A 12,252-nucleotide genomic window follows, 5' to 3' on the forward strand; every position below is an offset into this window, starting at 1 on the left:
TAGATGATTGATTGAGCTTAAGAACTTTATTCTAAATATGGGTCCGTGCGGTACTAATGATATTATAAATTATTATTATTTTATGAACTAAAACAGAACATTTTTCTAACTTTTATTTTTTCTTTTTAAATATTTCATCCAGTTGACAGTTTTATTAAGTGTGGTATCTCAAAATATAATGTTACTGCTAATTATGTAGTTAAGCTTTTATGATTATTAAGAGTATTAGTGATGTTTATGATATCAAATAGAAGCGTAGTTTTTTAGTAATTTAAATTATTTATAATTGAAATTAATAATTTTCGTGGAAGTCAAATGAATTGCAAAAAAGACAGGTCCAAAACCAATATGTGGTGTCCACAGCACTATATTATTGATTTTGTTTTTACAATATTTAGTAGGAACTCTAATTATAATGACATTTGAGATAGCAACAGTTGCTCTACGAAGAATGATTATCGATTTGATCTTTTATATAATAAATAATACGACACAATAATACTTATCAAATTCATGAAAGGAAAAAAATATATCGATTTAATTTTTTATATAATAAATAATACGACACAATAATACTTATCAAATTCATGAAAGGAAAAAAAAAAGAAGGTTAAATATCAGGTTACTTTACATAACATCACATTATATTATGTTATATATATTGTTAGGACAGAACAGTGCAGAGAATTTTCACACTTTTATGAATGTAAATGTTTATATTTTATAGGCAATAAAATATGAATAGAATTTTCAAATACCTCTTATCAAGTAAGCGTAATTATTTGTATTCACCACGCCTCAATTACAATGAATAAATAAAGTGATAAAATATTTCAAAAATATATTTAATTATTAAAATGACTTTTACAATTTATTACCAATAATTATTTTTTAAGTTTTTTAGTACAAAAAAAACTTCAAAACTGTTAGTTATCTCACCTAAGATAGAAGATATTTTCACTTAATCTTTGAATGATTCAACAAAGATGAATACTTGTAAAGATTCAAGTTAATTGATGTGTTTTAAGTAATTCAATAATTTAAATTTGTGTCAAGATGTTTTACTACTTGATAATTCGTTACGAGTATATATTATTTACAGTTTGATCATTATTTGATTGGATTTGTCAACTGTATTTTAAGAATGTAATTATGTTAAGGAAAATTTAGATATTGTAATAAATATTATATTGTAACTTTAGATCGAGGTGTTATTGCCTCAAATAGACTGAAATGATATTAACTAATTTCGTTTGACTTGATCACTACTTATGTATGGTGGTTGTAATAATCAGATGGGATGATTCTTGTCTTACATTTAAGCGTGATTCTCCTAAGGTGGGAAAATGTAGTATTATTTATTAGGAAGCCAAATTTCTACCTTTGATTATTGATAGTCAAGTTATTAGTAGATTATAGAAAATTCTCTTCTATTCAAGTTAGTAAAAGTAAGATTCATATTTGGAACTACTTTTCCATTCCCCAGTTAAGGATGAAAAAAAATAAGAGTTTGTGTTTGAAACCTCATTTTCACTCACATTTGATGTAGAACATTTCATCCTAAGTTTGTTCACACAACACTATTTGGATCAATTTTAGATATCAAAGTTATGTCACAATTTTATCCTCAAAAGACAGTTCAAATGATTGAAGGAAAATATATTTAAATTTTCTTTAATATCAACTCAAACAATTTAAGACTATCGAATATATTAAAACAAGTCTCTTAATTGATGTTTAAGAAAAACGAACCTTCATCTTTAAAATCATCTTTTCATAAAAATTATTTAATGTACCAGAACAAACATCCTAGTCAAAGAATAAGGGGAATGAAAGTTCATCTTTTTGAAACTAATTTTTCATTACTTATAATTTATCTTGTTGAAAGTTAAAAGAAAATATGAATTTCAATTCTCTTAAAGAAAATAAGGTCTGTCTTTAAAACTTTATTTTTATTTTCATAAATGATGTCAATAGTTTGTCTTCTAAGTCTATAAATATAACATTGTCAAGATCATTTCTGATTCGAAGGTATCAACCTCTTCAAAGCTTGAAACTCCATAAAAAATTTGTCCATAAAAATAGACTCACTTTAAGAATTAAAGTAAACACAATTTAAATATATTTTGTTCCTAAAATCCTTTAACACATCTTCTAAAAATAAAATCGAAAAAAAAAATTCTGAACTAACAAAAATTCTCATGCGATATTAAATTATAATAATATTATCTTTAATTAACTTAAATTTAGAATCCAATTGGCGAAACACATTTAATTTCAGTAACTTTTAAATAATCATTTTAATATTTAAATTTATTTTAATGATTTAAAACTGAAAAAAATGATCAATTAAATTTAAATAGTTAAGATTAAATTAAATTATTTTTTTAATAAACAAAATACAAGACCTAACTAAATCAATGATTATGCAAACAATTTTACCCAGTGTCGCTATTTTCTCGGTTTTCTCATATTACATTGTTTTAACAAAAATTTTTATTTTTTTTATCAGACCTTTATAAAATTTCAAATTAATAGAATTTTTAATTATACGGACATCTATATTTTTATTATAAATCTGAAAATTATTTAAAAACAAAAGACTGAAAAAATAGAGTAAATAATTTAGTTAAAATCATAACAAAACAAAACAGAAGAGTCTGAAAGCACTGTTATATAATAACAGAAAAGAAAGATTGTATATGTAAGGTGTGTGGCAGCGCTTAGAGAAAGGGTGGGACCAGACTACAGGAACAGGACAGTGGGTCTAACCAATCGCAGGCAGACAACGTATTTGTGGAAACCACTCAGGTTTTGAAAACCACGTTGTAGATCCGATCAGCAGTTTGGCTTTCTTGTGTTTCCCCAATAGTTAATTTATTTATAATAGTAAATAGAAAATACCCACCATAAGATATTTGCGTTTTCTAATAAAGAACGTAGAAGTTGCGGTATTTATTTGGATGTACCTTTTCCTTCCTCTGTCTCGTTTCTTCCTCTCACATTCTTCCTCTCCCATTGAATTGGTAGCAGTGAGGCAATCGTGGAGAAGCTTCAAGAATTTCTCAATGGGAAGGGGAAGAGTGGAGTTGAAAAGGATCGAAAACAAGATCAACAGGCAAGTCACCTTCTCAAAGAGAAGGTCTGGTTTGATCAAGAAAGCCCGCGAGATCTCTGTGCTTTGCGATGCTGATGTGGCTCTCATAGTCTTCTCTACTAAAGGCAAACTTTTGGAATACTCTAACCAGCCTTCGTACGTTACTGTACTCTCTCTCTCTCTCTGTATATGCATGTGTCTCTCTCTTCTACCATTTCTGTGCAATTCATATCTAGTTTTTCTCTACCAGTGCACTATTATTCATCCTCTGTTTCTATGTGTTTTCTTCTGCATTTGCTTGTCTGTACTTTTCAATTTCTTTCTTCCTACATATATACTTTGATTCGTTCTCTTATTTTCTTTTTCAAGATTATTAGCGTTAGATTTCTTTTTCAGTTAGACTTGATTTCTGAAAGTAAGAAAGAAAACAAAAGAAACCGAACTTCTGCACCTCGATCGAGTGCGTGCGAGGTGTTTGGGCAAAGAAATTGTTAGAAATAGAAAGTTCAGCTTCGCCATTATATGTTTGTATTTTCTACTGATTTTAATATCACACTTATTGTAGAATTAGTTTGGTTGTGATGATTTTCCATTAACTAATTAGAAATTCAACCCGACATTATTTTAGGTTTAAAGCTTATTATTAATTTCTTCCCCTTTTTTACAAAACGCAAATAATAATGTAAAATACATTATCGTTTATTATTAAAAGAAACAAAGACAAGATTATAATAATAAAAGTTATACATACTAATTTTATACAACTGATTCTTGAAACCTAAAATAAAACCTTGAGTTATCTTAACCTTGTGTAGTCCTGCTTGATATATTTTTTTTTCTTTTGAGAGTGGTAATTTGAGTGTGTGTTGTTGGTAAAGTCCCTCATCATGTTTTTAAAAGAAGAATTGAGTTCGCAATAATTGAACTTTAACAACTTTTAAATTTAGAAGTACTAAAATAATCAAAGACAGATAATAATTTTGTCATCTACCCTACAGAAGTTGAATGTAACCAAACATATTGTAGTGAAATATATGTATGTGATTTTCCATTTGGAGGCCATCTTCATATCTAACATACATAGCCACACCTAACTTTATGTAAAGAAACCAATTTGGAAAAATATATTTGGATAACACTCGATGAGAGAGGTATGATGATGTAATAAAAAAAGTGAAAGAGACTCAATGTCTTAGCCCCATTCAAAATATGAATATTTAAATGCTATTTGGTTCCTTTCTTTAAGCGTTGTCTTTTAAGGAAGAGCCTAGAATGTTTGAATGTTTATCAATGAACTGTCTGTGGTGGGTGTCTTTAAAATGACTACTTACTGAAGTTGAATGGCTTTTTTTAAGCATGAAAATTGAATTTCGATCTCTAAATCTATAAAATAGTGATTTTACACATTGGGATTTCAGTTTAAATTTAATATAGCTAATATCTCCACACAAGTTATTATGTCTAATGTATTTCAAACTAATTTGGTAGAACTAAATTTAACATATTTAAATAATCATTTATTTAATATTTTCAGCAGTTAAAGAGTGCTCACAACACTTAAATGGGATAAACAGTACAAGTATCAAATCAAAGTAAGTTACAAATAGGAAAATGTTAGAAATACAATGGCTAAAAAGTATGCAATGACTAGATGTATCCAAAGCTTAATAAAGGTAGAAACGGGCTTTCCTTTTTTCTTGTGTGCTGATGTTCTCCTTTATTTTTAAAATATATTAAAGAATTTTTTAATGTATTTGTGGGGATAAATTGGTGGTTTATCATAATATCCTCGTGTGGGTGTGAGTATGGGATGGAATAGGTTTCATGATGTGAGTGAATATCAGATGAAACCGGTTCTATGGTGTGAGTGTGTGTGGGATGGAATCGAGTCCATGTATGCGAAAATATGAAATCGACTTTATGGAATGTGCATAGGAGATGAAATCGATTCCATTATAAGATGATGCATGTTTAGATTCTATTATTTATTGAAATGTATATGTTTTTTGTTTTTATATATATAATAATAATTATTATAAATAATAATAATAATAATAATATTTATTTATTAGAATAGTATTCTTTTAAATTTTATTTTTTAAAATATATTTCATAAAATAAATCTAATTTATCTAAATGTTATTTTTAATATTTAATTTAATTATCTTATTTTTCTTTTTATTAAATATTTTTTATCTATTAAATCATTCACAAATTTTTATAAATTTTATTTTTAAATTTACTCAATTTTATTTCAAAATCCCTTAAAAAAAAGACAACGTAACTTTAGTATAAATTCATCTGAATTTATTCGGTCACTCTTGGTCAAATCAATCTTGTCAGCACAGCCTTAGTCCTTAGTCCTCAATCTTCCAGAGCTTGATACTTATCCACTCGAGAAAAGCTGAATACAATATCTCATTGTTGAAATATCATGACAGAAGCTTAAAGCAATGTTTGACCGCTATGGACGGAAACGTCCAATAAGTTACAGGAGAGTATATAGATCTTTCAAGGAAAATCATTCGGTATTAACAAAATCTTCTAGGTAGAAACTGGGCTTCTTGGGTGAGGGTGGAAACTGATAATTATAAATTTCCCTTATATTATGAATTGATTGCCTTTTCAAATTATTACATTAAGTTTCATTGTATTTAAATGGTTATTGTAAAAGAAATTTGAAATTGTTAGTTTGTACTACTTTTTCCTTTTTATATTACTTCTCTCTCTCTCTCACTAAATTAATAATGGAAATAATTTTGTTAACCACTTAAACGAACAAAAGGATTGAATTAAAAAATATAGTAAAAAACCAAGTAGAGTAAACAAATCACTTAATTATTTGAAAGCCTTTAGCCTGCTATATTTGAAGTATGAATTAAAAGCTATTTGCTTTCCAATGCAGTTGTTGTGTTTGTTTGTAGGCTTTTAAGGTGATGCAATGAGCATATAAAATTTTGCTCACTGCAACTTTTAATTTCCTGAGTTAACAGTATGGAAAGAATTCTTGAACGGTATGAGAGGCATTCGTATGCGGAGAAGCAAGAAGGTGCAGCTGATCAACCACCAAATGTAAGTCTTTAATTTCCTCTTAATCAAATTTTAACTCTTATTTTCATATATAGTTTTCCATTGTGTGTCTAAACTTTTAGCTGTCAACTAATTAAAGATTATTATTAGTATCGTTTTAGTATAGTTTGATACTAAATTTTTAAAGATATTGGAATGATGATTAAATTTTCAGCAATGAGATGAATTTGGACTGCAAAAAATAAATAAATCTATTTCATCATCTATCGAGTTTCATCATAGTTAAATGCGGACCAAATTTGTAGGTTGGTTGGAGAGTAAAGGAAAATACCAAATGCAAAAACAATGGTTGCTTGGACAATGTATATAAGGTGGATGAGATAGAAAAGGACTAGGTCACGAGGTCATTGAAATTGGTTTTTAAATTTGGCAAAAAGAAAAAAAAATAGTTTAACACTCATATTAAATAGAAATGTAGAGTTAAGTTAAGAAGAAAAAAAAACCTCACAAACACAAAAGGTTTAAGAATTTGTGTTAGAAGTGGTATCGTAACATCTTATATAAACAATTTATATCTTAGATACAAATGATAAATATTTCCAAATTTTTTCTAATATAAAAAATTGTATCGAAATTATTTTGCAGGTCCTAATTAGTTTGTTACCGTTTTAATTGGGATAAAATTTAGTTCCAACTGCAATAGATTTTTTCAAGCAATATGTTTCCATATTTTTCTTGTTTTCTAAATAATTGAAGATAGAATATTGTGTAGTTAAGTTTTTTGTCCTCATGAATTTTTAATTAGTGATACAAATAATTGCAATTTCTGAAAAATGATTATCTAATTCTAAGAAAACAATTAGCTTCAGTTGAGTTGTAATAAATTTAATTTATTTTATGTAATTAACAATAGCTTCGGCTTATTTCATAAAAATAATGCCAAAATCATTTTTCAAAAGTCAATTTATTCATATTGCACCATTCTACTCAGCGTAATATGTTATAATTAGAGAACGAATATGTAATTCAACCCTTATGGACCCAATCTTCTTCCTTTCTTTCCAAACAAATAATCTTAAATACATGAACCCAAACTCATGTTATACATTTAATCATATTTCTAAATGGCACGGATCTTCAAGAAATATTCTCTTACAATCATTAAGATAAATAATTGTTAGCTGTTACTGTTACAATAAATTAAAAGCCTTAGAATACTGGTTTAATCATCTGCTTGCATTGCTAGGAAAACTGGGCTATAGAACACGAAAAGTTGAAGGCTAGAGTGGAGGTACTACAGCGACACCAAAGGTATTGAAATTTTGTGAACAAGACATGTGTTTGTTGTGTAACAAAATATGCAGTGACAGTTTTAGTGCTTCCTTTCAGGAATTTCATGGGAGAAGAGCTTGATAACATAAATCTTAGAGGACTTCAGAGTTTAGAACAACAACTTGATTCCGCCCTCAAACACATTAGATCACGAAAGGTGAAACAAAACTATATATATATATACATGAAACCTACATATCCACAAATGCATAACTACGTATCATTATCTGTGTGTTAATGTGCAGAACCAAGCCATGCATGAATCTATTTCAGAGCTTCATAAAAAGGTGATTTTTTTTTTGGGGTGTATAATATTGAATGTAGTAAACCACCGGGTTGTCATAACATGAAACGTAGTGAACAGTTTTTGTTTCTCTCTTTTTACAGAAGAATAGTGAAATATTGTTTTCATTGACAAAAAGTTCTGGATGAGTTACCCGTGTATGAATCATGATTTGATTAAAGTGACATACGTACTTGTATTATTCTGTCATGCAGGATAAGGCACTTCGGGAACGTAACAACTTGCTCGCCAAGAAGGTTATATATATTGTTGGTTTATAACAGCTTGTGTACTAGTTTGTGAAATTTGGATTTCAAATCTTAAACATACATGGTTTGAGTGCACAACAGATAAAAGAAAAAGAGAAGGCAGTGGTTCCTCAAGAACAGGAGGGGTTGCTAAATAACGGGGATGTGACTTCTCTCATGGTAACTAAGCCATTGGAGTCCCTGAATATTGGGTTAGTATCTTTCCTCTGAATCTATTTCATGTTTTTTACATCATTTATCATATCTTTTTCACTGCATTCTCAAAATAAGTTGTATGCAATTAGGGATAAGAACTCCAAGAAGTGTGTCATTTTTGTAATTTATTATGAGTTGAATTGCATTTGTAACTAATGATACTAATTAAGTGACTTGGGAGACTTGATGTAGAGGCTCCCCAGAAGCGAGATGTAATGAAGGAACTCCAACATCAACTCAACCTAAAACCATAATTCCTCCTTGGATGGTGACTCTTCCTACAGATGAATAGAAGAAGCTTGTTAGATCATTCCACTTGTATATAAGTTCACGTACATGAAGACATTTGCTGCTGTCTATACCGCTTGGGTTGTAACTTGTGAGCTACGTTACTGCATTTTGCTATGTACATCAAAGGTTCTGCATATAATAATACTAATTAAATTGTTTCAACTAAAAGGGTTCAAGTTTACGACATGTCCAATATAAAATTCTTGATAACTTTACCAATAGTGCCGAAGCTTTTTTTATAGGCAATGAATATATTAAAAGGAGCATTTTATTCATATGCACAAAAAACCGACAAACTCACGATGATGACTATGTTATATTGTATTAGTCAACAAATATTAAATAATCACCTTTGTGACCCAGTGTAGAAAGAATTCGCAGTCCAATTATATTGTTGCAATACCCAAAACCATGGAGGTCATTACATAACAGCTCTTGTCATGCCTATCTGTGTAACCTTTATCTTTGCTTAATATCTGATTTCTTAAATATCAAATCTCAAAATTGATTGATTTTCTCCTTTTTGTTTATTTTTTAATTCTTGTTTTCTTATCTGATTACATCTAGGTTCTAATAACACATAATTTTGTTTGGATGATAATTAAAAAAATATTCATCTAGGTTCTCTTCTCTTTGTAACACCATTTTCTTCTTACATGATGTTTTTTCGAACAAGATCACGCTAGAATGAATGTTCGACATATTCATAGTTGTCCAAGTAAATAAGTCAATATTAACCTTCGGTGTCCTTTCTAGATCCTTCTCATGCTCTCGACTCAAGGAATTGTCAACGTTCGTGACTTACCTTTTTTTTTACTAAGACCTAACAACTTGATGTCGCTTTGTGGCTCCACACGGTCTTATGTGTTTGTTCGTGGGTCTAGATCGATCATCGTTACCTCGAATCTCTTTCTTCTTGAGAGGTATGTAGGATTCAACTTTTAGCTTTGCCACGTAACACTCTTGAGTGGTCTTATGGTCTGCGTGGATTGTGCATATTGTTCTCCTATTAGAAGGGAACTTCATAACCAGGTGAGACGTGGTGACAATTGCACCAAAATCAGTCAGACATGGTCGCCAAATTAGCACATTGTATGAGGTATTCGCTTTTGCTAACATGTACATCACCTTCTTTGGATGGTCGATTTTAACATACATATGAAGGTGACCTGCCTGGACCAACTTCTCTATCTTGTTGTAGAGGATTGCGTACTCCTCTGTTGTTTGCCTCAAGTTTTGATGATACTGATAGTGTTTCTTAGTGTCAACATTCCATGCACTAATAAATTAATAATAAAACTAAAAAAAATGAAATAATAAAAAATTGACACATATGAAGAAATAAAAAGGATAAGTGAACAAAGTAAGATACCTTAAACATCTTTACTAATAAGAGGTAGACTTTCAACTAAGATAGGAAATGTATATATTTAATCAATATAAATACCAAATAAAGTGCATTGAATACATAAACTATTGTGGAAAAATAAAATTTCTTATATAATTTAATTAAGAAAAAGATAACATTTAACTTGAAAAAAAAGTATTTATGTTATCCATAAGTTTCTACTTAATTTATATTGAACTTGATCTTTACCCCTTTTCCAACTCTCTCTTACTTTCCAATCTATGACATATGCATTAAATAATGACTACATTAAAATGTAAAGTGAACTCGACTTAACGTAATTTTTAATTATAATAGGTACACCATATGATCGTCTGGTCAGTCACAGATCAAATGATCAATTGTTATTGGGACGCATAAAAAAAGCTATCATCAAGATCAGATGGTTGGGAAGTTGGATTGATTGGTCTATGGTCAAGATGATTAACTTTATTGTTGAACAACTTAGAGGTAAAATGTCATTATTAACAATTTGGTCATAATTAGGTCATTATTAATCAAAAACTTATTTCAATACCTATAAATATAAGTTTGAGATAACGAGGTAAGTGATATGTATTTATTGTACCATTAATAATTAAATTGTCAAACCTTAAAATAGATTACTTTTTGGTGTATTTACTTATTAATTCTTAAAATATTTGGTTTAGAATACTACTTTGATTCATCTTTCGAAAAGTTTGGAATGTTGATGGGTAAGATTTTCTTTTCAAAGTTTCATATTTGAACAAATTTTTATAATGAAAAAAAGTTGTATTGATGAAATCATCGTTCAAAAGTTAAATAATGGTGGCTTAAACTTAGTTTAGGATTCCAAAAATTTTATTTGTTCTTTTAGATATTTGTTATTGTCATTTGTTTAATAATCAATAGCAAATATTAATTTTAGTATTGAAGGATGTATTTTTAGACTCCACATCTATACAAAATAGAGAATCCAACCAGTGATGTTTTTTTATTTTGGAGTCAAATATCGGACCAGAGTTAAACGGCCAGGTTTGACATTTTTTCACTTTTAATAGATGTTATAAATGTTATAATGATATTTTTATTAAAATTGATATTTTTATTAATATTTTTAATAATATCAAGTTTATTTAAATTAATATTTTACATTAAACTTTATTTAAATTTTGTTTTTAAATTTTAAATTGTTATAAAACTATTTTAAATTTTATATTTGAATTTATAAGATTTTTATTTTTAAATCAACTCTAACATTTATATAGAATTTATTAATATATAAATATTTGAAAAAAAATTTACATAAAGTTCAATAGAAAATATAAATTTAAATAAATTTAATATTATTACAAATATTTAATAAAAATATCAATTGTAATGAAAATATCATTATACATCTATAAAAAAGTTAAACTTAGTCTTAATTTGAAGATGAATGAAATTGCTCCAATTTAAAAAAAAAGGACTGAATTGTGACAAAATACAGATAAAATGATTAAATTGAAATTTTTTGCATATGACATTGTCATGTCACACTATTTCTACCAGATGGTAGAATCCTCATTTGACATATGATAATTTCTTTTAAAATATATAAAATAAAATTTGAAAAAAAATAATAAGTTAAAAAAAATTAACAAAACCACGTACTGACACGTGGTACTGAGTTAACATCATTGATACTTTATTAAAAAAAAAATTAGACCATCTTATTTTAAAAAATAAAAACTTAATTGAAACAACTTAAATCGAAAAAATCGAATTGAAAATCCAATACAGATATGAATATCATCCGATAGTTTTAACCTATTTAAAAATTATGACATTCATATTCTTTAATTTTGTATACTTCATTTTTCAGAATTTTCTAAGTTTCAAATAAATCCAACATTGCTAATTGCCAAACTGTTGACATAAGCATAGATGTTGTTTCGGGCAATGATGTGGCAGTCGCGCCACTAAAATCAATCGTGGTAGTTTTGTAATTAACACAAAATAGTTGTCGTCGAAGACTTTAAGAATAAATGTAAAAATTAAAAAGTGATTATTACAATTTCAATGTATTGTCTAAAATGTTAAATCGTGTAATATTGAGATCAATTTTTTTAGCTACTTATTCTTTGGGGTAGTTGGTTTTGTTACATGTAGTATGAACAATTATCACGATTCGGTAGAGGAACTATGATACTATAAATATATAAATAGGAATTGTTTAAGTTTATTTGTATTGAATTTGAAATTATTTAATCCTAATTTTATTTTGAATTTTTTTATGTTTTTGAACTCCATGACCCCTCCTTTTTTGGGCTACAGAACTCTAGACTCCAAACCATTGAATGAAATGGCTGAGATTCACAAATTGATGTGGGCCAAACATGGACCA

At 28.0% G+C, this 12,252-nt stretch overlaps 1 protein-coding gene across 1 annotated transcript; it reads left to right on the forward strand.

The window, feature by feature from the left end:
• The first annotated feature begins 2,921 nt into the window (after window positions 1-2,921).
• LOC108332173 (truncated transcription factor CAULIFLOWER A) lies at window positions 2,922-8,712 on the forward strand. The gene is made up of 8 exons (XM_017567351.2): window positions 2,922-3,253; window positions 6,091-6,169; window positions 7,374-7,438; window positions 7,517-7,616; window positions 7,705-7,746; window positions 7,958-7,999; window positions 8,093-8,202; window positions 8,399-8,712. Exons 1-8 carry the CDS (start codon window positions 2,964-2,966, stop codon window positions 8,496-8,498), a joined length of 828 nt encoding a protein of 275 aa, XP_017422840.1. The 5' UTR covers window positions 2,922-2,963; the 3' UTR covers window positions 8,499-8,712.
• The last annotated feature ends 3,540 nt before the right edge of the window (window positions 8,713-12,252 follow it).

Source organism: Vigna angularis, chromosome 1, assembly GCF_016808095.1.
Source record: "Vigna angularis cultivar LongXiaoDou No.4 chromosome 1, ASM1680809v1, whole genome shotgun sequence".
Taxonomy (NCBI): domain Eukaryota; kingdom Viridiplantae; phylum Streptophyta; class Magnoliopsida; order Fabales; family Fabaceae; genus Vigna; species Vigna angularis.

Excerpts from the sequence above, each read along its gene's own strand:
- LOC108332173 (XM_017567351.2), top strand. The coding sequence starts at position 2,964 with ATGTACCTTTTCCTTCCTCTGTCTCGTTTCTTCCTCTCACATTCTTCC. Across the intron at positions 3,254-6,090 it reads GAATACTCTAACCAGCCTTC|TATGGAAAGAATTCTTGAAC; the intron begins GTACGTTACTGT and ends CTGAGTTAACAG. Across the intron at positions 7,617-7,704 it reads AACACATTAGATCACGAAAG|AACCAAGCCATGCATGAATC; the intron begins GTGAAACAAAAC and ends GTTAATGTGCAG.